The sequence below is a fragment of the Chaetodon auriga genome, chromosome 14 (genome assembly GCF_051107435.1).
Source record: "Chaetodon auriga isolate fChaAug3 chromosome 14, fChaAug3.hap1, whole genome shotgun sequence".
NCBI lineage: Eukaryota > Metazoa > Chordata > Actinopteri > Chaetodontiformes > Chaetodontidae > Chaetodon > Chaetodon auriga.
This window is the reverse complement of record NC_135087.1, coordinates 6,573,135-6,600,781: the sequence shown is the minus strand read 5'-3', so window position 1 is coordinate 6,600,781 and position 27,647 is coordinate 6,573,135. Positions and strand designations below refer to the sequence as shown.

General features: G+C 40.5%; 4 protein-coding genes across 9 annotated transcripts; 2 read left to right on the top strand and 2 right to left on the bottom strand.

The window, feature by feature from the left end:
- Positions 1–903: 903 nt before the first annotated feature.
- On the bottom strand, positions 904–4,217 carry cenpo (centromere protein O). Its single transcript, XM_076749101.1, has 6 exons — positions 4,072–4,217; positions 3,735–3,886; positions 2,712–2,856; positions 2,329–2,600; positions 1,853–2,012; positions 904–1,213 (listed from the first exon to the last, which is right to left on the bottom strand). The coding sequence occupies exons 1-6, from the start codon at positions 4,091–4,093 to the stop codon at positions 1,104–1,106; spliced, it is 861 nt and encodes a 286-aa protein (XP_076605216.1). The 5' UTR covers positions 4,094–4,217; the 3' UTR covers positions 904–1,103.
- Positions 4,080–15,256, top strand: slc5a6b (solute carrier family 5 member 6). 6 transcript variants are annotated; one of them, XM_076749096.1, is made up of 18 exons: positions 4,080–4,294; positions 4,455–4,517; positions 5,362–5,404; positions 6,539–7,001; positions 7,095–7,160; positions 7,343–7,394; positions 7,483–7,550; positions 7,810–7,964; positions 8,145–8,285; positions 8,837–8,966; positions 9,373–9,461; positions 10,096–10,208; positions 10,308–10,378; positions 10,462–10,548; positions 11,388–11,554; positions 11,637–11,743; positions 11,827–11,948; positions 12,680–15,255. In XM_076749096.1, the coding sequence occupies exons 4-18, from the start codon at positions 6,654–6,656 to the stop codon at positions 12,824–12,826; spliced, it is 1,863 nt and encodes a 620-aa protein (XP_076605211.1). In that variant the 5' UTR covers positions 4,080–4,294; positions 4,455–4,517; positions 5,362–5,404; positions 6,539–6,653; the 3' UTR covers positions 12,827–15,255. The 6 variants fall into 6 exon arrangements, with proteins under 6 accessions (XP_076605211.1, XP_076605208.1, XP_076605210.1 ...); XM_076749093.1 differs by lacking the exon at positions 5,362–5,404; XM_076749095.1 differs by having other exon boundaries at positions 5,362–7,001.
- Positions 15,257–17,008: 1,752 nt separating this feature from the next.
- Positions 17,009–25,055, top strand: adgrf3a (adhesion G protein-coupled receptor F3a). Its single transcript, XM_076748907.1, has 18 exons — positions 17,009–17,095; positions 17,215–17,269; positions 17,365–17,377; positions 17,501–17,629; positions 17,730–17,882; positions 17,986–18,089; positions 18,205–18,263; positions 18,348–18,475; positions 19,261–19,476; positions 20,281–20,529; positions 20,634–20,777; positions 21,395–21,509; positions 21,716–21,794; positions 21,978–22,157; positions 22,729–24,063; positions 24,147–24,188; positions 24,812–24,847; positions 24,936–25,055. The coding sequence occupies exons 2-18, from the start codon at positions 17,222–17,224 to the stop codon at positions 24,990–24,992; spliced, it is 3,087 nt and encodes a 1,028-aa protein (XP_076605022.1). The 5' UTR covers positions 17,009–17,095; positions 17,215–17,221; the 3' UTR covers positions 24,993–25,055.
- A 319-nt stretch (positions 25,056–25,374) lies between these two features.
- Positions 25,375–26,914, bottom strand: ankrd66 (ankyrin repeat domain 66). The gene is made up of 3 exons (XM_076748908.1): positions 26,767–26,914; positions 25,692–25,920; positions 25,375–25,513 (listed from the first exon to the last, which is right to left on the bottom strand). Exons 1-3 carry the CDS (start codon positions 26,903–26,905, stop codon positions 25,375–25,377), a joined length of 507 nt encoding a protein of 168 aa, XP_076605023.1. The 5' UTR covers positions 26,906–26,914.
- Positions 26,915–27,647: the final 733 nt, after the last annotated feature.

Genomic DNA, 27,647 nt, shown 5'->3' with positions numbered 1-27,647 from the left:
GAGTGAAGCATCACGTGTGAATGCAGTAGAATTAAAGTACTGAGTAGATGCTCTCTAACCACCTTTCACAAGGTGAGCCATTGTTATTTATTGGTTGTACAACCTGTGACTGCCCTCATGAGGCATCTTGAAATTGAATCTCTGAGGAATGTGACAGGACACAATGACCAACAGTCCCATCCACTTTACTTCAGATATAATACGGTTGGATATTAAATTACATAGCAGCAAACACAGCTGCAGAACACAGTTCTCTGGAGGACGTTGTGCACAAATCAGGTAAGAAAAAGTCATCCTTTTCTTTAATCTAAAGAAAAAGTGACTGAATTATGGGGGGAAATTGACCCATATTTCTCCTTCTAGCCTTTGTATATAATGGATCAAAGTCTCAGAAGACGTGACGTGCTGCAGAGAAACCTGAGAGTGTTGAACCAAAAGGAGGACAGAGATCTCCAGCAGAAACTGAACATGTTGGACAAACAGTACAGGCACACTCACAAAATGCTTCAGCAGAGAAGAGACTCGCTGATGAATGAACAGAGAAGAGTGGTGATGGTAAAAGTCTGCGAGCCTAAAGCCACGGTCAACATCGCTATGAAAGAAATCCAAGAATCGCACACTAGAGGCAGTCAGACATCAGACGGCAGAAGACTGTACTCCAGCAAATCCCAGTATCACAACAAGGGATCTGAACCGGTGGAGCAGAGTCGGTCGATATCAGCACCGCCACCGTCAGTCAAACCCTCCACTTCAGTGAGACACAGGCGCAGCATCCGGAGCAGCCTGTCTCTCATGCAGATGAAAAACATCGCGACTATTGACTCAATATCAGAAAAGGAGCTGGCCACGCAACAGCAGAAAGCCCGAGAGGAAATGGAAAATCTGAGACAGTTTCAGAGGGAAACTTTACACAAGAGGGTGGCAGCATTTATAGAAAACCTCAAGGACAAAAGCAACATGCAAATACAAGTGGAGCCTCCATAGACGAACTGGAAAGTTGAGTTTCTACTCAGTTTAATACCTCAACATTTACAGCCAGGAAGAAAAGTTTAACAGTGTTTTATTACAAACAATGTAGAAAGGATTCTTTATTTCTGAATAAATTACACAATATTCCCCATCTTTCTCATGGCAATCAAAGCTTTGTGCACAGGAGTCTCCATGAGCAGGCGGCAGGGATTCTTCCACTCTGGAGAATCAGGAAGTGCTTTTTCTGCCGGAAAATATGCAAAGAAATGTACGTTCATCGCACCAGAATTACCATATTTACCAGGAACAGCTAAGATTCCCACACACTGTTGATCACATGAATTTCATTAACAATGTTTCACTCTAGACCTTACCTGTAGTCATTTCACTTCAAAATTATGCAAAAAACGATTTCTCTTGGCAAAAAAACATATTCATATTATAGCTGGTGATTCAGACCCAGTTAGGGAAGCCAAATTTGTTTTTCTAGGATGGCGAAGGAATGGCCCGCCCTGCTCTGTCTCTGATTGGCCAGTACTCTGCTTTCCCTGGTTGGTTTCATAGGTTTAGGCAGGAGGAGTGGTGACTTGTTAGGGTGAGAATATCACGGTAAGCCAATCAGAGGCAGAGCGAGCCAGGTCATCCCTTCACCATCCTAAGAATAAAAATCATGGGGAACATTTTGTGCTTTTGTGTCCCAGCAGTGCAGTTTTCCTCCCAACAGATGACAGCGTATGGGATTTTTTGCTTCTTTCATTTCTAAAATGTGTTAAAACAGTGAAAATGCACATTACAATCGCCCACAGCTTTTCCAGGTTGCTTACTTTTAAACTTTCAAAAACCAAAGGAACTGTCCCCTTTGGAAACAGCATGAAAATCCTACCTTCAGATTCAAAGTGGACTCGCGTGGGGAGACATCTGGTGTGGTCAGTGTAGTCCAGCGTGCAGAGAACAGCTGTCTTGTCTCTCGGCACAGTGAACATCAGCACCAATATTGAACACAAAACATTACTCTCCATCACGTCCACAGACTTGTGGAGCTCCTATAAACATGGAGGGGGACAGGGTCAGTGTGTCGTCATACCAGAACAAACGGCATGCATGTTATCCTCCTCCTGCTACCATCGTAATGGCTCCTCTTCCTACGAGAGATCACCAAAACCTTGTCAGGAAAAATTTTATATCTCACTCCTTTTTTTTTTTTTTTTTAGAAATGTGAATTATTTTTACTCACCTCAGACTCACAGATTTATATTTGATGGTAGCGTCACAGCAGCTGCTTCCACAATGACCAACAAACTACTCATTCTGTGAGATTATTTAACAAACATATACAAAAAAAAAAGCGAAATGTGGCACCTTCACAAGTTTCAACTGCTGCTTGCGACCAGCAAAGGCGTTGAGATGTTGGCTGAGGGTGTCCAGAAAAGTTCTTAGGTCTGTCTGCAAGTTGCTCTGTTCAGCCAGGCTGTTCAGGGGAATGTACGGGGGAATGTTGTGACGACTGATCCTCATCGTCGGCTTCAGGTCTATCTCCAGGTTGTAGGTTTCTAAGAAGACGCCTTCGTAGGCCGTTGCCAGTGACACGCATATTCCTTTACCCTGACGAGTCTTCATGACGTTGTACCCACCTAGTGACATCAGCCAATAACAGAGAGAGGGGAGTAAGACATGATGATATGTGATTGGATGGCATTAATGAAAACATTTCACTGTCAGATACATAATAAATGGGTGAGTACCAATGACATGATGAGCATGCAGAAGGTCTTTCAGTTGTGTGTGTCTGGCCATCAGCCGCAGCAGTTGTGAGTCTTCATCCATTTCCTCCTCCTCTTCTTCATGTGTACACTGTTTGTCCATAGATGCCCTCAGTTTCTGGAGATTCTGAGGCAGGATGGTGTAAGCAGCACCGACACATCAGCCAACAGGAAAACACATGATCTATAAAGTGAGTGACTTATAATAAAGTTAAGGTGACTTCTTAAAATCACTGAAATGTGCTCAGCGAGCTGCCTCAGCACTCTCGAGACACGTCTCATTCCAAAACCATTAACATTAATTTGCTGCTGTGACAGCCTCCCCTCCCCTGGGAAGTCTTTTGCTGTATTTCTGAACATGGCTGCAGGGATTTGGAGCGTTAGTGAAGCCAACCAGTGAGGTTTTAGGCCTGGCTCTCAGTTGGTGTTCCAGTACAAGTAAATGTCCTGCATTCAAAACAAGTTATTGTACCTTTATTTAAATTATCAAAATTGAAAGTATTCATTATGAAGAAAAATGGCCCCTGTCAGTGTTTTGCCATTGTGTAAAGTGTTTTGGATTAATATTACGACTGCATTAATTTAAGTAAGTAAGTCAAATTTGTATTTCTATCTAAAATATATTTGTCAACCCATAAAATGCCCATGTAATACCTCAATTTGTCAGATTTGGAAAAACTGTAATCTGAGACTTAACTGGTAACTAAAGCAGTCAGACACATGTAGTGGAGTAAAAGTATATTTGCCTCTGAGTGTAGAAGTATAAAGTTGCATAAAATAGAAATACTAATTAGTCCTTAAGTACACTACTTGATGTATTGAGGTTCATTCCACCACCGGTGAAGGTGGAGGCAGAGCTGCTGGACAGACTGCATTAGTCTTAGCTCGGTGCACCTGAACTAAGCGGATGTCAATGACAGTACATATTTGTTTTTTATGTAAAAAGATCTTCACAGTGAACGGTGTCAGCTGAACACACCGAATCAATCTGTCCTGTCATCCCACCTTGTGCGTCTCTATCTCTGCCTTCAGCTGCTCCCTCTGGATCCTCAGCGCTTCAACTTTAGCCTTCAGCTCCTTCACACGACTCTGCTGCTGAGGCTGAGTCTTATGGCTCCTCGCCTGAACTTCCAGCAGACTGAGATGACTCAACACACCTGCGAATTAAAAAGAAAGACGCCAACTAACTCAGATGACAAAGACGTAACGTTGCGAATACGATGTTAACGCTTCAGCGGGCGCTAGCGAACGAACTACGAAAGTCCTTTACAGGCTAGCTAACAATAGCCTTAAGCTAGCAGTAAGTAGTAGCATTCAGTTAGTTTCCAACGGTCCGAGTTACCTGTCGCGGACGCTGCCTCCATGTTTCTCAAGCGTTTTTCTTTATATTGTGTTTAATAATGGAGGTGCTCAGAGGAAAATATTCGCTGCAAGCTGCGGATATTTGATTTTGGCGGCTGCTGCGTCATCACGTGTGGCAACGCCCACAACTTCAACCCCGGAAGAAGATTCAAAACAATTTGTGATCACATGGAGCGTGGACCGAGAGATTAGCCAGGTGGAAGGTGAGTGTGACGCTTTCTGGACACAGCAGTGGAGATAAAACCTCAAAGAGTTCATTTTCTAAAGAATGGGCTCATTGTATTGTCTGCTGTCCTGGTTTTGGGCCTTAAAGATATCCAAACAAGTTGTTTCTAACTAACGTGGCGCTCTTGAACGTGTCAGTAAGCAGCATGGTGCCACTGACAGAGAGCCTCACCCGGATATCAACAGACCAGGCGTGCAAAGGTGAGTCTGTCTCCTCTTACTTCATTTGTTCATGTCTTTCTCACAGCACTACATTTCCAGACATGTGATGATATGTATTTTTTCTGTCCTTGTTTCTTCAGTCAGTCCACTTCAGCAGCTGTTGTCAGTGATTTGAGGGTCACTAAGTGCAGGGAATCTTATTTTTCCTACGCAGCCCTTCCTTAAATGAATCAACAGTGGAATAGCACCATTAGTTTTTTCTTTATAAATGATTTACAGATGTAAAAGATAAAGTTACAGCAGCAGTGTTGTTAAGTGAAGTATTAGTCACTTTAATATTCCTGCATTGTTCCTCCATGCAGTGCTTACACATTGGTTTATAGAGTTTATTGTACGTTGTGCTGCCTTCTCTGGTTATATTCAGGTTTGTGCTGATCAAGTCTACTGACAGGAAACGGTCAATAAGATAATAATGACTTGCTATCATATTCCCTCAAACTGGAGCTACAGCTAACAACTGTTTACACCTTCAGTTATACATTACTTATTAATAGGGCTATTACTAAGGTTTATTATCATTGGTCTTAAAACTGCTGATTTTGAATTGAAAGTGACATCTCTTTGAATTGTTGTGTTTGTCCAACCAGCAGTCCAAAACTCAGAGATATTGAGTTTATAACATCGGACAAAGAAACACAGCAAACCCTCAAAACTCAAATTGTGTTGTTATCAAAGTATTTGCTGGTTAAACTTTTGGTAAGAACAATAAGTGCATACTTGGAGTAAAAAATTAAAAAGAATTTTCCTGCTTCCAACATGGCTTTTGTCACTTTTGACCTTCTAAACCACCAGAGTTTGGTTGCTGTTTGTCTCTGTGTTGCAGCAGGTGGCAGAGCTGCAGGCCACCTCCCATTTCCAAACCAGTAGTAAGTATTTTTGGATCAGCACAAATGGGGGAAAGTTGACACCGAGGTTGTGCGACCTCGGTTTGTTTCCACAGACTGGTGGTTATCTCATGTAGCAGTGCCGCTCTGCTCTAAACAGTTCAGTTTAGGTGACGGCGGTGATTTGTTCTTCTGTCTTATCTGTTAGGGAAGGAACAGAAATCTATAAAAACAGCTCAGAGGAATCCAGGGAATGAGGAGAGCACATGAGGCGTTTTGGTCCATTTCTTTGCCTGTGAAGCAAAGTGATTTGTTTATCATAAAAGGGTTGGATAGAGTGAACGGTGCGGTGAGTCATTCAAGGGAAAGATTGTTGATATTTGCTGAATTTGATATTCACTGAGTATGTCCTCACGGTCCACCAGCTGTTTGTTCTGTGCGCAGTGAAAGAAGATCAGTTTTTATACACAGCCCTGGCTTTGAAACTGTGAAACAAACAAGTTCACTTTGACTGAGCCACACAACATTATTCTAGCCATCATCACTAACCATGACTGGACGGCCCTTGGCCATCAAAAGTCACTCTGTGGCTACCACTAGCCCCTGTAGGTGGCCCCCTGTCAGATTTCTCTTGAGAATGAGACTGTGTCTCAGTGAGATTGCCTGTCTAAATGTAAAAAAGCAATTATTTACTAATGGAAAAGAAGAGTATCAGTAAAGACCCGAACCAGTGAGGAGTATCAATATGAGTATGCTGACAAAATGCTGATTGAAATAAATAATTACACATATTAATCCTGTCAATGTATTTTCATTTATTGAAGCATCAAAGTCAAGGAAGACTGTTAAATTGTGTTACGTTGTCTTTTCTGTGTTATTTTTACTATTAAGTTTACATTTAAGGCACAAAAAATGTGCTTTGGCCACAGAATTTAGGGGCTTGGGACTTAAAAATATTAGCGTGTTGTTTGTGCTTGTGCACAGGAAATGGGGGAGGGGAGGGACAGTATGTCTGGCATGCTAACGTGTGATCGCATTGTGAAGGAGGAGAGATGGCAATGTGAACAGTCTGTCTCACCCCACCTTTAGACAGCAGGCGAAAACTTTGGCTAAATGTCAACAAAGTGTCCTCTCTCACACAAACAGATATATTTAATCAGTGTTTTCATTGTCAAGGCTGCTGGACCCTCCTGACTGATGGGTGTGGACGGAGACGGCCATCCATCTGAATGTCCGACTGCAGGAGAACCGAACCCTCTCCAGCTGCAGCCGAGCCTTAAAGACCGCAAAGATGGACCCGTCCCACCAGAAGCACTTCACCGTGGTCGACTATGTGATATTTGGCGTCTTGCTTGCTGTCTCTGTGGGCATCGGGCTGTACCACGCTCTCTCAGGTGGGCGTCAGCGCACCACTCAGGAGTTCTTGATGGCGGACAGGAGCATGAGCTGTCTTCCTGTTTCGCTGTCGCTCATCGCCTCATTCCAGTCTGCCGTGGCGATTATAGGCGTACCGGCAGAAATCTACACTCACGGCACTCAGTACTGGTTCATCGGCTGTGCCTACATCCTGGGCCTCCTCATTCCAGCTCATGTTTTCATTCCAGTGTTGTACAGACTGCGGCTGTCCAGCGCTTACCAGGTATGAGGAACCAGTTTTACTTACAGGCTTGAACTGGATTTAAATGAGCTCATATTTCACGGTGTTTATCCTTCATGTTATTTTGCTTTACAGTATCTTGAGCTGCGCTTCAGCAAAGCAGTCCGTATCTGTGGAACTTTGGCCTTCATCTTTCAGATGGTGGGTATCAGCCTTCACATTCAACTCTCACTCTGATGCTGATTCAGTGTGTAAGATTGGTGCATCCCTATAAAAAAGCCTGAAAAGTACAAGAGATGCATCTAGTCAGTGCCTTCCAGATCTTTATGTTACACACTTTTATGAAGTGCATCGTCTCTGATTTGTGTTTGACTCTGCTGCAGGTTGTCTATATGGGAGTCTGTGTGTATACTCCCGCCTTTGCACTTAATACAGGTACGAAGAATGAATCTATTTTACTCTGACTCAGTCATTTTGAATAGATGAGATCTGTGGTTCAGCGTGCTTCTGGGTTTTCTTTCAGTAACTGGATTTGAATTGTGGGGAGCAGTGCTGGCCACTGGACTAGTGTGCACATTGTACACAACAGTGGTGAGTTATTGAAGGTCATTTTCATACATTTTAATGTCGTTCCTGCTCAAATTTCAACAGAATTACTTTGCTTAATCAAAAACGAAATACAATATATTTCAACACAGAAAGTCGTGAATCAAAAGTCCGTATTTTAGAGATATCAGGCATCGATATAAAGGTTGAATACAAAGGACAGAGACAGATATCTAATATCCGGATAAAGGATATCTTAGCGTGCATCATGTTAATTTTCATGTGTCTTGTCTGTTGCTGACAGGGTGGTCTGAAGGCCGTCATCTGGACAGACGTCTTTCAGACTCTCGTGATGTTTGCCGGGCAGCTGGCTGTCATCGTGGTGGGAGTGCAGCAGACTGGGGGAGTGTCTGAAGTCTGGAGGAAAGTCTGGGAAGGAAACCGCATCTCTGCTCTGGAGTGAGTCTGTACTGTAGTTTTGTAGGAGTGAGCAGCATCAGGAGTGGATGGGGAAACCTGTGCACCAACGCATCATGATTTATTCATGTATTTGTAAAGTGGGAATCAGTTCTGCAAATGCCAATCTCAATCCTTCACCTAAGTATCGTCTCTATACTGTATTTTCTCCCTTGTGTTCAGCCTAAACCCAGATCCTACAGAGCGGCACACCTTCTGGACTCTGGGGGTTGGTGGGGTCTTCCTCATGTTGTCCCTGTATGGAGTGAACCAGGCTCAGGTCCAAAGATATCTCAGCTCGCGCACAGAGAAAGAAGCTGTCAGGTACACAGGATGTAGATTTTCATAGTTCACACAAACATTTTTTCACTTTTAACCAGAAAAACAAAAGTAAATGCAGAGTGTCACACTTTCCAAGAGAAATGGACAAGCGAGAGGAAAAAAGGTTCCTCTCCTGCTTTAAGCCCTGCATTTAGCGCCATCATCGGGTCAAAATTTGGATTTGTTCAACACTTTGGTTTATGACTACAAACTTGTAAAACTCACATTCTTATCAGCCTCAGCTGTACTTTGTGTTTAGTGCTGATTACCAAATATGAGTTTGCTTACATGCTTACATGCTAAACAGATGGTGAACATGATCAACGTTTTACCAGCTAAACATCAGCACGTTAGCATGCTAACATTAGCATTTAGCTTAAACCCCCACTAGCACATGTCTCAGTCACTAATTAGACTAATTAAAGGGATTCTTATCAAAAAGTTTGTAATGTGTTCATTCAAAAAGGTATCGTTTAATACAAAACCTCCACAGTAATGAGGGTTACTGAACAAACAATGACGACCACTTTCACTGCGCTGGCTCCTCTCTGCAGGTCTTGCTACATGGTGTTTCCCTCCCTGCAGTTGGCTCTGGCACTAAGCTGTGTGATGGGACTGGTCATGTTTGCACGATACTGTGGAGAGGATCACTCCGACAAGCTGGGCACCTCTTCAAGGGATGCAGTGAGTTTCAGTGAATTATTTAGCTTTTTTTTTTTTTTTAGAATCATTTTCAACTAAATCATACACTTCATGTTTTGGGAAATAGGGATGTGATGTTTCCTTTCCTGCTTATTTCTACTTCTTTGATCTCAAGAGATTAGCATGAAGGATGAAAGTTAAGTTCATGCAGAGTTATGTAAAGAACCTCTTGGGCACCTGTACTTAGCAGCAAACTACAGCCGCAGGAGTATCTGCATATTTTATAGTAAGTCCTTCAGGCACACTGGGCTCGTTATGTAATGTGCTGTCTGTGCCATCGTGGAGACATGACGTTGTCATATTTGTACTGCATTTCTCATAACTAATACACTCATGCAAGCAAGACTGAAGGTTTGAAGAAATCTTATTTTTAATACGTTTTCCACAGATTGTGTTATACTTCGTGATGGATATGCTGCAAGGTCTGCCCGGACTGCCTGGACTCTTCATCGCATGTTTATTCAGTGCAGCTCTCAGGTACGACACTTTCTCCATTGCCAGTCTATTTTTGACCTCTCTGTGTAAAATCAGTTATCACACTTGGGTGTAATCCCTTAAGTGTTGTCATGGTCATTCAAGCAACAGGTGAGCTTATAAACTTTGTGTGTCTTTGACCAGAAGCAGAGAAAGAAGCTATAAAGAGTTCAGTCATACAGGCAGCTATAAAGAGAATATAACGCCTGAGTGAACTTTTCACATTTCAGGAGTTGATTCTTGGCCCAGATTGAGTCATAGAGGTCTGTGATGTGGTTTGAGTTGAGGACAGCTTGAGTAAAATCACTTTGAGTAAATGTTTGTCATTGCACTTTGACACCTTCAGAAATCTAATAAAATGCATTTTATCCCAGGTGTCTCCCAGTCTTTTGTTGCTTTGTCCCAACTTGTTTGAAACATCGTGCTTTATCGAAGTCAGAATAAGCAGATATTTACAAAAATCAATGAAGCTGATGAGGTCAAACATTAAATATATTGTGTTTGTTTTATCGTTGACATTAACTCTCAAATGCTGTGATGATTTTGTAGTTTGGTCATTAATTTACATGTGATTGTCACCTGGTGTATTTTAAGGACGTCGTTAATGGCATGTATATTTTCTGCTTTACCCGTGCAGCACCATCTCCTCTGCTTTTAACTCTTTGGCTACTGTGACAATGGAAGACCTCATCAAACCGCATTTCCCCGCCATGACAGAGGCAAGAGCAATCCTGCTGTCCAAAGCCTTAGGTGAGCTCTCTGACGCTTAAAAGTCCGCATTGCACGATACAGAGCTGCATAATGATGTCGCATTTGTTCTAAAGTTTCCACTTGTGTATCCTCAATAAGCTATGTCCTACGGGCTGCTTTGTCTGGCCATGGCCTACCTCACTCACCTCATGGGCGATTCAGTTCTACAGGTGAGCTCACAGCTCGTGCAATCAAATAAAAACCAACACTTCTCGTTAAATTTGCGCTTATTGTGTTTGTGTTTGGACTCCAGGTGGCTTTGAAAATCTTTGGGACGGTTGGTGGTCCTATTCTTGGGCTGTTTTGTCTCGGGATGTTCTTCCCGTGGGCCAACTCCACTGTGAGTTGAACCTCATCAACAGTGAAGTAATATCTACCTGTGGCCTCTCATCACAGGTTATGGGTTTAGTGTGGATATGAGCTGTGAATTCAACTAACTAGCATGACTTTTCCTTCGCAACTTGTTGTTTCTGCCTGCTGTTCACACATGGATCAAAAAAACAGGTATCACTTCCTTCTCATAGGTTTGTAGCTCCAGAACATTTTAATCATTGACCATGAAATTTACATACCCCGCTCAGATTCAGCAGTTCTTTCCTGACATTGCCACCAGTGTGCCAAATAGCCCTTAGCTGTGCAGTGTATTTACCTTGCAAAATTGGTCACTGAAACTGTATAAATACAAAGACTCCAGCTGTCCTGTTGTCCTGTGTCTGCGCTCGAGCTGGTCCCTCTGCTGGAGTCATGTGGGTGGGGTTGTTGCCCTCCATTTCAGCCAGCAGTCGTATAACAATAGTGGGTGGAAAAGGTTTAACTTTGCATGTATGATTGTGGGGTTGTTCCTTTAATCCTTTTGTGAGCCCTCAGATTTATCTTGGACCCTGTGTGGGACCCTGACCCCCACATTGGACGCCGCTCCGTACAGTTGTTCACCAATACATTTAAACCTGTTTCACAATAAGGATCAGTCCTAATTTAAAGAGGAAAGCATGTAGGTAATAAGGAAAAGTAGTTATCATGTCCTGAGAATAAAATGAGTCAAGCTGTAGCATCTCTCTGTGCCATCTGTCCACCTCTGCTCTGACAGTGGATGTAAACCTCTGGCAACTGTATTCAGTCGGATAGTTAAAATCAGTCATCATCCTACCTGCTAAGCTTTTGTTTTCCTGTTGTTACCAGGGAGCACTGGCAGGTCTGGGGGCGGGTCTGGCTGTTGCTTTCTGGGTCAGCATCGGGAGCATTGTCACTCGGAGCTCCAGCACGCTGCCGGTGGACTGCAGAGCCATCCTGCCGCCAGACAACACCACTGCCGCCATTCAGACTGCGCTCAGCAATGCCACCATGAGGTATCAGGCATACAGACGGCACAGCATGTGTTGTGTCCACCGTGGTCATTTCACGAGTTAATCATTTCTCCTTGCTCTGTAGCCGACCCTCTGGACTGAAGAGATTTTATTCCTTGTCCTACATGTGGTACACCGCGTTCAACTGCTTCACAGTCATTCTAATAGGCCTGATTATCAGCTTTCTCACAGGTGGGCCAGTTCTTACATGTGCACATGCTGTCTATAGTCCAAAACCTTTACTCATTTAAAATGTTTAAAAACATATGTTTTAGGCCCTATGAAAGAAGAAGATGTGACCCCAGGCACAATGTACCCCTTATTTGGGAAAGTGCTTTGTTTTCTACCTGAACACCTCAAAAAGAAGCTCTGCTGTGTGACTCCTCTGGGCGAGACGGTGAGTAAAACTATGACGTTTAAGTTCAGCAAAGCATTTTAAACTCCCTCAAATACAATGAGTCCTAGTCAATATTGACTTAAAGTCCAGTTAGTGGTGATGTTGATACCTATTCCCCATCAAGTTAGTAGCAGTCGTCCACCAGTGCAAAGAAATATCACATTGAAATGCAGAACATGAAGCTGCAGCTGGCAGCATATGTTACCTGCTAACTAGAAAATGTTTGTGGTTATTTTACTGAAAAAAATCATTTCCATAGAACTGACACAGTACCAGAAAATGCAGATAGTGCTGTCTGCCTTTGGATAATCTTCACAGGACGCTCAGAGAAACTGCTATATCTACCTGTGTCAGCCTTATCAGTCAAAAAATGAGATGTGGAGAGACTTGCTAAGCTAGCTACCTTTATCAGGAGTTTAGCTGATTTTTTTCCTCTCTCCATAATGAAGGGAATTAGCTTCAAACAAAATGGATGTTCATTAAAACTGATATTTTTCATTCACGGATAACCACTCAGGGAAAATCTGTAACTAAACTTTAGTTTTACCTAATGCTAGCCACGGCTATCTCACAAGCTAGCTGTCCTTTGCTATGGGCCGTACTTTAGCAGTCTAGCTAGCCGTCTTTCTGTGGCAGAGGCCAGTAAGTGCAGTGACACGTAGTTTTGACTCGTTGATGATATCAGTTACTTAATCCATCCTTCGATATTTACCTTTTAATTATTCTTACAGCTCTCAGCACAACCAAGGCAGCCTCCACAACACAAAGAAAACAATGGCTTAGCATTCCCTCAAGAGGATGGACCATCACAGGGGGAGACGGATAGCTTTCTTCCCGAGGCTCACACACCTTTTGTGGAGCGTGAAACAGCTGTGTGATATCACTGTTTCGCGACTGACTGGAAAACGGTTAAAACGTCTTTACACAAAGCACCTGGACTGAAAAACATACATGTATTTTCTTGTTTTGTTGCCTTTGCTTTGTGATGGAGGACGTCATTTAAATTTGCACTCTCGTATGCTGCAGCGAGGTCAAAGCTAAACAATGTTCAGTCAGTACTTCAAGTTATTTTAAGCTTTTGTCTCCTAACATCTTAATGTCCTCGAGAAGACTTCAGTGCAACTGAGCCTGTTGTAGTTTTGTGTGATTTGCGTACAATATTTGTCAGCTTCAGGCACAGGATCACACTTAGTGGGTTCGTTGCATGTGCACATGTAAAAAAACTACACTATACTGTTTTATGAGGATTACTGGACATCCTGTGAACGTCAGAGCAACTCGACTTGACTATTGTTTAACATTACTGCAGCTGTATGAATGGTCCTGTGTCAGATGATAGTGCCTAACGTTTTAATAATGAATGAGTGAATTTTATGTGCGTTGCAGCTGAAACGCAGAAAAAAAAAAGAACTTTTTCTAAGGAGTAAAGATTTTGTAGATGAACATTTGCACTAGTTTATTCTGTTATTTAAATTTTCTGTAACTCAAAAATAACTTTAATCATAGAAACAGATTTTTGGCAAATGTCACAACTTAAATATTCACCTCGTTAAAGGGGCCGTCCAGTGATTTTCACACATTTAAATTGTGCTTACCAAGTAAGTCTTAATGTTTATTTTTATTTATTCAACAAAGAAGTCTCTTGAGATATTATCCATTTACAACAGAGACATTAATGTGCATTATGCTTATTTAAAAAGAGGATTACAGGTTGTACAGACTGTTTTCTAAAGCTGTGATCACTCAGTTTTATATACATAGCCCTGAATTCCCCCCTAAAAGAACCTGAGCCACAAGATCTCCTCAACCACTGAGACCTGGAGGGAGAACAGGCCACACAAACACAGAAGAGGCAGCATTCACACGGCGAGGTGACAGAGACAAACACAGAGGGAGACATGATAGCATGCAAACTAGAGAGAGAGAGGAGAGGAGAATCTCCTGGGGGACGATGATCCAAATCCAAACGTCTGGATGAAGCACCGACAGCCAGGAGAGAGAGAGAGTCTCCCAGATGGCCGATGGTCCAGCAGAGAGGAGTCTGAGTGAAGAGAGAGAAGAATAAAGAGACACTCAGCTTGGCAGCTTATGGGAAACGGAAACAAAAGCATAAAATTAGAGAAATGCAGTGGTGCTCAGAGGGTTACAGTTTGGATGGTGGCATCAGGAGCGAGGACTGAGGTATCGAAGGATGAGCACTGATTGAAAGTGATGGTGCAAATATGTGTTTATTGCTTTGATTTAAAGCCTCAATAGAGTAAATCTGTCTGATACAAACAGCTAAGTTAATCAGGAAGGAAATGAAGCAAAGCCAAAATGGCAGCTCCCACTGCAATGAGTAGGTTCATGTACGGCCTGAGAGAAACCAAAAATACCAGTGAGTTCCAAAAAAGGCTTTACTTAGAGGGTCGAAGGCCTTATTTCATATTGAAATCACCAATAACTGAGATTTTAACTGAGATAAAGTGATTGCCAGGCGGTCTATAGGGTACCACAAGGTGGGATCCCTTTCCCTGGGCAAAGCAATTTGTAGTTGATTGAGATCAAATAAATTCAGTTTGATATCCCGTTAGAGGTTAAGTTGAAAATAGACTTAAAGGCTTTGTCATAGTCGGGTGGGGAATCTTCAATTAAAGCAAGAAAACATTCGGTTTTAAGTTTCCCATAAATCAATTGTGTCCAGATCATCAAATCATTTATCAGTAAGGCTTTGGAAGACAGTGATCTGATATTTATAAAGAGTGAGAGTCTTAGTGGGGCTGCAGTTTTCAGCACTGCACCATTGCATACGGCTAGCAGATACTGTCTGAACTGGAGCGAGGCACCTTTTATTGTTAGTATGAGTTGCTGGTGGTCAGTGCATGTGGCAGTGAAGGAATACAGTAGTGTTTGCCTCAGTGAGGAATCCTCCATCAGACAGAAGCTGTACCGTGATATATTTGGTGCATATTTAATCATTTGATCAGCCCCAGATTGTTCATATGTAGCGTGTCTATATTAAATCATCTATGTGAGTAGAATGTTAGACACAATATGTGACACATTTGTGATAATACTCCCAATATTGGAGTTTTTGTCTGAATGCTTCTACGAACCTGAAATCTATCTAAGCATCTTGTGCACATTTGATATGGGTTGCCCTAATACAGTGTGTATAATTTTGACCTAGAAACCATCACAAGTGGACTCGACAGATCTGTTTTTCATAAGTATCATTTGACTGACCATTTGTATGCATGGGCTCAGAGTTTTGCACACCTGCTTCATAAAGCTTCTTTATTCTCTGCTTACATGAAAGCCCTAAACACAAGGGCTGTATAATAATTCTAGCTGCTCTGTAACCCATAAAGGTTATAGAAAAGGCTTTAATTACATACCACAGAATATCCTTGTGCACTGTTTGTTGACTCTTGATATGTGGCTCTATGAGTTATTTTTAGAATTTTACTAAATGAAAGCTTTGACAAGCCATTGAAAACAAAGCCTGGAGTGAAATCCCGTCATTGGAACATTATTTAGATTTTCAGTGTTTTGTTTGTGAAGGAGTCCTGGTTCTCCAGGAAGGTTTACTCTGCTGCCAACATAAAACGCTCCTGATGGCCTTACTGACATACCTGCAGGTAGATTAACTCGGAAGGACCAGGACATACACGCAGGGCCCAAACCTTCATCCTTATTTCTGCATCTTGTTTGATATCTGAGTGTAGGAAAGAAATTATGGCTGCAAATGCCACTGGACGCAATATTAAAAACAAGAGTTTACAGCCATGCTAGCAGCTCGGTGAGGCTGCACTTAATTGGATACAGTGCTGAGCTAAATGCTATGCTATGCTATGCTAATGACAACGCTAACATGCTGATGTTTAGCAGGTTTAATGTTGTAAATCATTGTATAAGTTTTGCATGTTAGCATGCTAATATTTGCTGTTTAGCGCTCAACAGGAATATCATTACGTTTGTAGGTGTACATGGTTACATGCTGCAGATACAGAAATGCAAAGCGCTGAGCTCTCAGGGCCACCATGTCTTTGATCATAAGTATTGGACAAATCAAAAATTTTACATGGTGGTGGCACTCAGTGATAAGTTAAAACATTTTTTCCTGAGGGAAACATGATTTCAGGCAATATTTGTCAAGTTAAAAAAAGTTTTTAGGATTAATTCTCATGTTTGTAATGTTCGTGCCAAATTTCATGGCAATCCCTCCAGCAGTTATTTCACACAAAACATTGACATGGTGGCCTCAGAGGATCACCAAAGTCTGACCAACCGAAAAAAGACTAGTGTAAGTATAACCAGAAATGTATTCTGCATTAAATTTGCATACAGTGGGTAACAGTGCACCTCTGATCCCACAGTGAGTCATTACTCTGTTCTCCTATCTGTTTTTCTTTACTGTTTAACCGAGGCGAGACGTTCAGGCAGGTCTGCAGGTTGAACCCTGGCCTGAATGTCTGCTTTGTCTCTGCTATCATGTAACACATCACCCTTTTTTTCATAGCCATGGCCAAGCAAGCCCAAACATCATTTGACCAGGCACCATCTCAATTTTTTGAAAGTCAAATTAGGCCCGCATAACTGCATTTTTGTTACTTTGCATGCCTGTGCAATAAATTCCACCAGCTACTGATGACACACTGGAGTATACTGGAAACTGAATTTCATTTGCTTGTGAGTTTCTGCAGCAGCAGCAGCAGCAGCAGCAGCTCCATCAGTGTGCTGCTGTCATGTGTGGGTGCAGACGGGTTCTTCAAACATCATGAGACACAGCTGTGATGGTTCACTGATACAGACCCAGGAAAACAGGTTCGCTGATCTTTCTATATCTATTATCTTTCATTAATATACATTTCCTACAAAACACATGTACAGATAGCAAAATTTTTTAACATGCCTCAGCAGTTTTAAAGATTTATTATTATTGTTATTATTATTATTAAGTTAAATGTTTCACTGTTAACACACCAAATCTTTCAATATATTTTAGTAATATACTTGTTAATTACTTTGAGTGCCATATTTGTCTTTTCATCTCAGCAGTTCAGTGCAATCATATTAACTATTATCTAACAGGTTATTTAATCTGATAGGATCAGAACAGCTGTTAACAGCGCAGGAGTAATCAACATCAAATTGCTCATAAACAGGTGAATCCACTTTAAGAATTTCATACTGGAATCATTTAGCTGTTGTTAAGTAACGAGACACAGACTTCATTTACCAAATGCCAACAGATATGACTTCCAATGTTGTTGCTGATTTGCAGGAGCAGGATGTGGATTTTTATATTGCTTTATATTGTGGGGCTCAACACCTCTCAGGTACATCAGCATCAGCATCACACATCAGACCTGAACATTCAGACTTGCAACATTAAATTGTATTAAATTAAATTCTTTTCCTTTGACTTTTACAGGCTTCTGGAAATGGTAAAATGTATTTTGTGTTTCAAAATGAGCACTTTGTCTGAGCACAACATTGTTCTTAAACAGATGCAGTGTGTGTGACATTTTGAAATGTAAGTTGATGTCTGCCTGTTTTGCATCTTTCAGGCAATTCCACACAAATGTATTATGCCAAACTGACAATAGAGAACAGTGCAATCAAAAACATAACCAAGGTCCTGACATCTTTCGTGAGTAGCCCCATGGTGATCATTGACAACCTTACCACGACAACAAGTAAATATTTTTTTATACTTCAATCCTGAATGTTGTGATTTCATTGGAAAAAATATCCAGATTAAATAAAACCATTCTGCTTTTCTTTTTCAATAATCAGCCTGTCAGAATGTCTCAACGAGAACAGAGTGTACCTGCGAGCAACACCACAGATGGAGTGATAAAGTCTGTAAATCTAATCAGGAATGTTGTGGCAACAAGACGTGCACCTTCCCCACGAACTCCTCTCGCATGTGTGTTTCAGACACCGCAGGTACATGGTCATTCCTACTGTATTTGCATGTACATATTATGTTTGTATTTCTGTGTCTCGAGCATGCAAGTGTCTAAAAAACTGACCACTGTTTTCTTCACAGTGACTGTCACGGGATCCATTACTTTGAAGGATAACAATTTGGGGTGTCTGTCAGAAAAAAACTCTGAGCCATATCAGGTCTGCAATAACGAAGTGTTAAAGGAGGTAAAAGCAAACATTTATGAATAAACAGCCCATTACTTCATTAACTACCTTTATCAGATCAGGAACAATGTTTTTAATTTATGTACTGTAAATGTTACGAGTTGTTACCTTTCAGATGAAAATGGTGTACAGCACTTTGAGGGGATTTGACATCTTAAGAATTACCAATTACAGGTACTGGCTTTGTTGACCAAATAAAATAATTAGTTTTTCTCTGTTTTCAGTGTGACTGAAATCTGTATTTTCTCTTCACTGAAGGACTGGAAGTATCATTGCAGATTTTGAGATGACCATTGCTTACAGCATCAAGCCACACATTCTGATCAAGAAATCACTCATCCTGAGCGATAATCTGCAACGAGCAGTGCTTGTTTTGGACACAAGAGGTAAGTTTATCTAATGCAGGCTGAAATGCACTTGTTATTATTCATGTTAAACCTGGACTGAATTGTAATTTGTCCTCCTTAAATCTAGTTTTTGATTAAACATGAATGACTTTAAACCATAGATCTCATTTTAGGTCCACCACTAAGCTTCAGAATAAAATGTCTCACTGTTGGATGGATTGTCCTGAATGTTTGTACAGATATTCACGGTGCTCAGAGGATGAATCCTAATGACTTAAGTCAACAGCACCACCAGCAGGCCAAATTTTTCAGTTATCAATTGAAATATCTCCACATATACCAAATGGATTCTTACAAAATGTCATGCAAATGTTGACGCTTTTCCTCTTGGTCCACCGTTACATCAAAGTTTTTAATGTTCCAACTCTTTTAAGACCCCATGCCAACAACTAAGACATGTTAGCAGTGTTATTGTGAGCATGTTAACATACTGATATTAGCATTTAGCTTGAAGCACCACTGCGCCTAAGACCTCATGGTAGCATTCCTTTAGACTGTTAGTCTTGTAAGTATTCCAATTTAATAAAGCTGCCCTAATTAATATTTTTATTTATAACAATGAGTCAAATTACAATGTAGAATGTGACAATTGTTGGTCCAAGTTTTAATCCACTATCAAAGCACAAGCACATAATTTTATTATGGTTGTAAGTGAAGTAAAGAGACTCTAAACCTGGAAAAACCCACTCACTCATGGACAGACACACATCTGGATGTAGCTTTTCATGGTTTCTATACTGATTCAGCTCTTATTTTTTTCACAGGTATTGTCCATATGAGCGTGCCACAGAACCCTGTGTGTTACAACAGCCAGTATGACCTCAAATGCACGCTGCAGGAGGACCTGAAGACCCAACCAGTGTGGCAGCTGGCGAGAAACAACAAAGTATTTGACATAACCAATGGCACAGAGTCACAAGTGACCATGCAACCAATGGAGACCAAAGTCGCACTTAGAAACATATCAAAAATGTGGGCAGGTACATTTGTTTCCTCAATGTAATTACATCTCACATCATTATCCTGCCAGCTGGCTTACAGTGACAGTGACAGTGAAATACTACAATTTTGAGGTACTTTAGGCTGCGTTATGCCACTTTAGAAAGTAAAGGAAATGTACGTTTTACTCCACTACATTTATCTCACAAATTTATTGTTACAGCTTAAATTGGAATCTTAGACATCAAAGTCTGTCTACAGGTGTTGGGGAGTACTACTGCATGTGTAAAAAGAGTAGTATAAAGCCTTTTGTGGCCCCAGAGTAAGCTGAGTGAAATCCATTGAGTCTGAAGGCTACCAAACTTGAAAGTGAAAAAAATGGGGCGGTGTGGAGTAAGAAAGGAGTGGATTTACCTGACATCTGAAGTCCGCCCCACACCTTGCTTTAGGCTAGCGATGTCTGCCATTCAGGCACAATAAAATCCTTTCACCAAGACTTCTGGGATGGAGCTAATTTTACTCACTTTGTATTCTGCTTGTCGGCTTAACCTAGAATAATATATCAGTTTATTGGTTGATTTATATTATATCTGCAAAGTAATTAGTTCATACAATTATCAAATAGATGTTTTGGTGTAAGATGTGCAATATCTGCCTCAGAAATGTAGTGTAGTAGAAGTATAAAGTAGCATAAAATGGAAATACTTAAACAGTACAAGTACCTTAAAAACTGTACATAAGTACAGTACTTGAGTAAGTCTACTTAGTTATTTTGCAACCCTGATAATCACATAAAAGTTCTACACATATTGGCTTTAACCATCTCGCCTGCTTTCTTTTCATAGGCGAGTACACGTGTGTCTACAATCAAAAGGCAGATTTCTACACCATATCTCACAAAGCCAGCTTCAAAATGAACGTGTCCCTCCTGCCAGACATTGGCATCAGCATGGCTCCAAGTTTTCCACACTGCCGAAAGAGTTCAGATTTACTGACTGTACGAGTTCAATGTGAGATAGAGAAGAGCGATGAAAATTATACTGTGACATGGGACGGCCGAGGCAACCTATCAGCAATAAAAGTGATGCCTAATAGTAAGTACATTTTCTAGTGTTCATCTTCTTTGCCCATTCATTTTGATTAATCCTTGTGCAACCTTGAGTTTGAAATACATGACATGCATGTGCGATCTTTGCAGATTCTACTGAAAGAACATGTACTTATGCAGCGGAAATGATTGTTGGCTGCAATTCAACTGCACATACACCACAAATCACATGCTCTCTGAGGAACAGATGCAATCAACAAAGAAATGCTTCAGCTTCTATCAATATCATATATGGTATGTATTAGTTAAAATATTGTCAGAAAACATTAGCTTTGTCCAGCATCACTCCATATTTGCTAGCAAAATTTTCTTTTTTTTTCTTTTTGAGTGTCCAAATTCTCAGTGTGAATTTTATGCTCGTGGGAGAAGTTTGCCTTCAAGCCTTGATGCCTTCAAGCCTTTAGGCAGTCAGTATAAAGAGCGATAAAGGAAGGACGTTGGGGTGAACCGATTGGTCTAAAACAGAACTTTCACCCAGGAGACCGCTGTTCATGTCACATGTGAAACAAAAAAAATCAATGTTAACTTAGTATTTTAACCCAAACCATGATCTTTTACTAAACCAAACCAAATGAGGGGCCTAAACTTAACCAAACTGCAACTGTTTCACTATGTTTACTACTTCTACCAGGTGTGGTTTTATGCACTGTATATCGTCTTCAAATGGACAATCTAATGAAATATGTAGTGTCCACAGCAAGCAAATATTTGTATGAGCTATGAAATATTTTTTGCACTGACAGAATTTTAGATTTCTTGTTCTTCTGAAATTAACATCCTACAGATATTAGTTGTTTTAGTTAACGTAAATAATAAATGATAATTCAAACCTTATCCTCTGCTCACAACAGAAAATGATCAGTTCTGTGCAGTTGAAGATGACTGGGAAGACACCAAAGCTGGATTCACTGCAGTGTTACAGTGCAAGAACATGGCTGGACAAATACAAAGGAAATGCCACGAAGGGTAAGGCTGTTAATTAATGATTCTTTTTATTGCCATTTCCTGTTTAAATGGTCTGTATATTGTCCAAAAATGGTGAAAAATGGCCATCACGATTGCTTAGACTAAGAAAACTTGCAAATACTCAAACTTTAACACTTAATTGATAATCATATTTGTTATTGTATTTCTGTTGATTGATTAATCAATTTATCGACTTATCATTTCAGCTCCGAAAAGGCGACATGGGGTTCGGAGGTTTCAACATGTGTGAGCCAGGAAGTGAACATTGTGCTGCAACAAGCAAACGTAAGCCGAACTTTCATATCTGAAGGTTATAGAATGAGATCTCCATCATTTAATATAAAAGTGGCTCATACCAAAGCAACTCCCAAAAGCATTTCATATTTAGCCTCATCTCTTTGGAGATTAAAGCCTTAGACTTTTTAACTTTGACACAATTGTCACCCTAAATCATCACTGCTGTTACAGATTGTTGACACTGGACTTGGCTCACTCGATGGAAACGCGGCACATGTATTTTCCCTCCTTAAGAATGTCACCAATAACTCACAGACTATCAACACTTTCGCCAACATAAATGCATCTGTTCAAGTACTCTCTGCTTTGAGTGAAAGGCAACAGCTACAGCCAAATGAATCAACAGCAGTTGTAAGTATTAAAGAATCCTCCATTATCTTCATTGAATGTTTTCAATGGGTTCCAATCAATATGGAGATGAAAAGGGAATACCTCAAATCTTTCATTTAAAGTTATAACCCTTAAGATTTTTGATATCTCTTATGGTCTGTATTTTTCCTGCTGTAATCATTCAGTGTATTTACATTCAGTAATGTCCTCTCTATATACTAGTTTTCTTTGTGGTGGGAGTCCACCTTACTGTGCTGGATTCACATTGCCTTCGCATGAATGAAGGATTCACGGGAAATGAGTGTAACCCAGCGTAATTTTATCAAATTGATAACCGTTAAGTTGTTGCTAATGCAAACTGCAAACACATTAAACACACATTAAACATTAAATCTTAAGGATTAGAACTTTAAGATGCCAATAATGATTATTTTGTGTAACTATTCAGTGTAAATAGTGCCAAATAGGCACATTTTCCATGCATCTATTCTTTTTCATAATGAATACAACCATGAGAAAGGCTTTTTCTAACTTTGAGCAGACATGTTGTACTTGAATCAACTGCAGTTTAAAAAATCTTATTTCTTTTCAGGACTTTCTGGAGTCATCCAGCAATTTGTTGGAAAAGTCTCTGAACAAATCATGGGAAACAAAGGCTGATGACGGCAATATTTCATTGGCTGAGAGATATCTGAGTTCTGTTGAGCAGTTAATTAAAATGGCAGACATAAAAGATGTCCCTAAACAGAAAAATATCGAAGTCGCGGCAAGCAATTGCTCACAGGGGTCACAGTGTGTTAACAAAGTGTTCGATGTCACCATCCATCTTAATATTTCAGAGGCTGGCAGCGTAAAAACAGCTGGGTTTAAACAACTGGAGAATTATTTGCCCAACAACGATGACAAGTACAAGCCTAACAGCATCGTTGTGTCAACAACCGCTGAAAGCAACCAATCAGATTCAGTTGAGATTAAAATTACCTTCCAGTTGCTCAAGCCGAGGCCTCGTAATGTTGATATACGGTGTGTGTCATGGGATAATAACACCAGAGGATGGTCAGAGTCTGGATGCAGATGGGATGGCCCTTCTAATGAGGGACGCTGCATTTGCAGCCATTTGTCCTCATTTGCCGTTCTAATGTCAAGGTATCCCTTGAACGTCCCTGGGATAACTGAGATAACCTACATTGGACTGTCTGTATCAATCATGTCACTTGTTGTTAGCCTAGTGATAGAACTGATTGTCTGGAGGGCTGTAGTTAAGACAAATATGCTATATTTACGCCACACTGCCCATGTGAACATTTCTATATGTTTGCTAGTCGCAGATTGCTGTTTTTTAGCATCTTCAAAGCCTGCCAATATTTTAGTAATCTGGTGTAAGACCTTTACGGTGTTGAAGCATTTCTGCTACCTGTCCATGTTCTTTTGGATGTTGTGTCTGAGCACCATGCTTCTTCACCAAGCCATTTTCCTCTTCCATACTGTGAGCAAGAAAAACTTCCTGAGGTTCTCTTTCGTCCTGGGCTATGTGTGTCCTTTGCTTATTGTTACTATCACATTTCTTGCCAGTAAGGGTGGTGCTGAAGGCTTGTACTTCTCCAAGGAGACCTGTTGGCTGGTTTATACTGGACTTATGTCAGGGTCCATCCTTGCATTTGTCATACCAGTCGGTATTATTGTTTTCATCAATGTGATCTCCATGCTGGTGGTAATCATGAAGCTTTTGGATCACCCAAAGATCGCAGAATCATCTCGTGAGAAAGAAAGAAAGGCAGCCATAACTGTCATCAGGTCAGTTGTTCTTCTGACTCCAGTCTTCGGTGTGACTTGGATGTTAGGGTTCGCTGTACTGCTTCTTGATCTCACAACTGGAGACATTGCACTCGTGGCCAATTATGCCTTTATCCTGCTGAATGGCTTCCAGGTACGGTCAATATAATCTTCCACTAAACATCTGGAGCAGTAACTGTATTTCTTGTGCACTAACCTCTGTCATGTCATTTGCAGGGTTTGTTCATTTTGTTGGCCACATGCCTGGCGGACAAACTGGTAATGTACTTTTACATCTAAAAAGAACATGCCAACCTAAATCATAGTGTTTCTTGCATTTCTGGATCAATTATGTTGTTTGGTGCTATGTTACTTTGGTAGTAAGCCAGCAGAAGATATTCTGAATATTTACAACATCAAGAGTCAAAGACAGCTTTTTTTAAATCATCATTCTGCACTTACACTAACCAAACTAAAGTAGCCTAAAGAGACCAGAATTCAATGCAACCACATTCTGGACAATATCATCTAAAATCTATAACAAAATATATCAGCAACCTTATCTTGATAGCAAAAAATTATTATTATAAAATTATTGTATTATGAAAATATTATGATTGATTGTACATCTGGATAGTTGTTAGGTTTGTGTGGCTGTTCTCAATTGAATTTTATACAATCAGTCATTTTATTTATTAAAAACTGCAACAATATTGATATTTAACACTGACAAAATCCCCTCAATTTTCCCCAGATATCTGGGAAAAATTGGGGGGATTTTGTCTCACTATTGGAGTTTATCCAAATTACATCACAAGCTAGACTTTTTTAATAATTAGAAACGTTATAAACCACAAACAGGCAGTATCGCATCATTAAAAATGTTTTAATTCATTTTACAGACCCGTGATGCACTGCTGAACCGTCTAAAAAAGAGTGTAAGTGCACTATAGTTGGTTTACTCATGTGTAAAGTACCACATTGACGACTGATACATTTTACAGATCCGTCTCCTCTGCTCTCCAGGTTCCGACACTGACTAACCATAGCTCCACCATGTTAGAGTCAATTTGGAAGAAGTGAAGATCACCTCAAATATGTGCACTCTCCAATCAAAACATACATTTTACACATAAAACATCAGATAATAGCATAATAACATACATTTACTCTCTGATTTGACTTCCTTTTTGCTGTTTGTTTTGGTTCATTACCTGTGATACAGTTTAAAGTCCTTTGTATGATGTTTGTTCAGTAGATATGTGTTTCTAATGAGAAAAAAAATGTTTCTTAGTTACTTTAAACTACATATAATGACAAATATGGTTCCAGTGATCCTGTACATATTACATTATTACATGTTTTTCATTTGTACTGAAGCACTGAAATGCCACAGAAACGCTGTTAACTGAAAGGCTACAAAGATGTCACACACTTTGTTGTGTAAATGTGAGTTACAGTTGGCCTACATCTGAGTGTTGCTTTTAGAGATCCGGTTTTCTTCATTTTCTTTGCCTTGTTCTGCCCACTCCTCATCTGTGTCATCCATGGAAATCCCTTTTTGGGCTGCTATCTTCCGGTAGGCCTGCCATTCAATTTCTGCTCTGCAGCACACAAAAATAGGGTAACTTAGCTGTCTGATGTATGAAGTCATTGGATAATGTTATTTGGCAATGTATTTAAAAGAAGGGTTTTGTATATAACAGAGTAGCTCAATTAAAGTATGACAAGTGATAGCCAAGGATGAAATAAAACCATTGAGAATTGAGCTTCATTTCATACTTTTTAAGGAATCGAACGCAGTCTTGGTGTCCGTATATTTCAGCTATTCGCACTGGCTTGTCTCCGCAGCAGTCCTCCTTGTCCATAGGTGCATGGTAAGAGTGCAGCAGCCGCAGCACAGCCAGCCGACCGGACTCTGCAGCAAAGTGTGCAGGGGTCCATCCATGCTCCGTCCTCAGACATGGCCGGGCTCCGTGCTCAATGAGGACCCTGACCGTGTCTGTATGTCCTGCAGAAAAGGCACAGCAGTATGACTGGACACAGGCATTTAAGAACCTGGTGATTTTTCAAAAACAAATTCTTATTTACTGTGGTAAAGAAAAACTCTTACAATGACAAAGGAAGCAACAGAAAAAAATAGAGTGCAACACGTAAAAGACACACACAAATTTAGAGGTGAAACAACTATCAAGTCATCAATTATTTGATCGACTGAAAAGTTCTTGGAAACAAATGTGACTGATTGTTTAAATCACTCCAGCTTTCTTTTATGTAAAATGCAAACAGAATATTAGTTTTGCCCCGCTGGTCAGACAAAACAAGACATCTGAGGACAACGTGTTGGTCTCTGGGAACTTGTGAAATTTTTCTGATCCAAATGTATCAATTCAAAAACTTGGATTGACACTTTGAAAGAATGGAACAAATCAATCCCAAACTGGTTAACAGGTCTTTTAATAAACAGACTAACACTGAGTGGCTACTAAAACGAAGTTATTGATCTTTTCTGATGCTGTATTGTAGCAAGAAGTTATGTTTAAACCTCAAATCATTTTTTTTAAATGTTCCAGTCTGATTATTTAACGACTGTCATTCATCTTTTAGCCCCAACATACATATGCAGACATGTAATAACTGGGCCTTTACATTTGGCGAGCTTATAGCTGAACTATACAACACAGAGAAATGTTTTGACGAAGAAACAGCTACAACTACAGTAAATATGAGATTAAGTCCCCAAAGAAGGAAGGGATGGCGATTTGAATGGCGACAGGTGTCAACTTCGTGATATTTAAGACCTGCAGGTGTTATCAGGACATGGGACACGGCGAGTTTCCGCTGATCCACAAACTACCTTTTGCTGCTGCCCAGTGGAGAGGTGTCTTGTAGCTCCAGTCGACGTCTCTGTGGTTGGGATCGCATTTATTTTGCCCCAGAATCTCCTCAACTTGATCAAAATCCCCCGCTGCTGCTGCCTGGTGCAACTCTGTCATTTCGTTACAGCAGTCGCCAAGCAACAGCGGATCAACACAAGATGGAGCCAAGCGCTAACCTGAACCTGCAAACGGTAATGCCGCCACCTGCTGTAGAGGGGGGGTGAAACCCGGGTGTGTCTCTCTTAAAGAGCATGAAACTCTGAAGAAATTAATGACCCCCTGTGCTTATAAAAGATCATTTGATAGAAGTATTATATTAGTATTATTAAGAATTGCGACAGCTTTCAGCACTTTGTGAATGCAGAATTTAAGCTAAGTGACCGTTAAGCTAGGCTAACAGGAGTCATTCTGACCAACGTGCCGAAAAAACGTGAAAAGTTAATACTTCAGGCTACATTTTAACCACATATTTTTCTATATGTCATCATATAACCAACTCATACGGTCAATAATTTTGTCAAAATGCGTAAAGGAGTAGTGATAAGCAGTCCATAAAAATTACCCCCTTATTCAGGTATGCAAGTACGGTATGTTTATTGACACAAAATTATCACATGATTAGCTTAACGAGTGTAGTCCTTTCAAGGAAGTCGACACTGCTCTGTCACAGCTGGATTTTCACATGGGCATTAATTTGGGTCCAGAGCTGAAACAAACAATCACAAAGATTAGATCACATTTTGACAACCTTAAATTTAAGAATGCTTCCATTCATTCTCTACAGAAGATGACTCTTGATAGTGGCATGAAATTAAGATAAAATATAAATTAATTAATCCCACCCGGGGAAAGATGTAGA

Excerpts from the sequence above, each read along its gene's own strand:
- cenpo (XM_076749101.1), bottom strand. The coding sequence starts at position 4,093 with ATGGAGGCAGCGTCCGCGACAG. Across the intron at positions 3,887-4,071 it reads GGAGGCAGCGTCCGCGACAG|GTGTGTTGAGTCATCTCAGT; the intron begins GTAACTCGGACC and ends TTTAATTCGCAG. Across the intron at positions 2,601-2,711 it reads GCATGCTCATCATGTCATTG|GTGGGTACAACGTCATGAAG; the intron begins GTACTCACCCAT and ends TGATGTCACTAG.
- slc5a6b (XM_076749093.1), top strand. The coding sequence starts at position 6,654 with ATGGACCCGTCCCACCAGAAGCACTTCACCGTGGTCGACTATGTGATA. Across the intron at positions 7,002-7,094 it reads GGCTGTCCAGCGCTTACCAG|TATCTTGAGCTGCGCTTCAG; the intron begins GTATGAGGAACC and ends TTTGCTTTACAG. Across the intron at positions 11,949-12,679 it reads TGACTCCTCTGGGCGAGACG|CTCTCAGCACAACCAAGGCA; the intron begins GTGAGTAAAACT and ends TTATTCTTACAG.
- adgrf3a (XM_076748907.1), top strand. The coding sequence starts at position 17,222 with ATGTGGATTTTTATATTGCTTTATATTGTGGGGCTCAACACCTCTCAG. Across the intron at positions 18,476-19,260 it reads GCTTGTTTTGGACACAAGAG|GTATTGTCCATATGAGCGTG; the intron begins GTAAGTTTATCT and ends TTTTTTTCACAG. Across the intron at positions 20,778-21,394 it reads TTCTATCAATATCATATATG|AAAATGATCAGTTCTGTGCA; the intron begins GTATGTATTAGT and ends TGCTCACAACAG.
- ankrd66 (XM_076748908.1), bottom strand. The coding sequence starts at position 26,905 with ATGACAGAGTTGCACCAGGCAGCAGCAGCGGGGGATTTTGATCAAGTT. Across the intron at positions 25,921-26,766 it reads CCACTGGGCAGCAGCAAAAG|GACATACAGACACGGTCAGG; the intron begins GTAGTTTGTGGA and ends CCTTTTCTGCAG. Across the intron at positions 25,514-25,691 it reads TGCGTTCGATTCCTTAAAAA|AGCAGAAATTGAATGGCAGG; the intron begins GTATGAAATGAA and ends TGTGTGCTGCAG.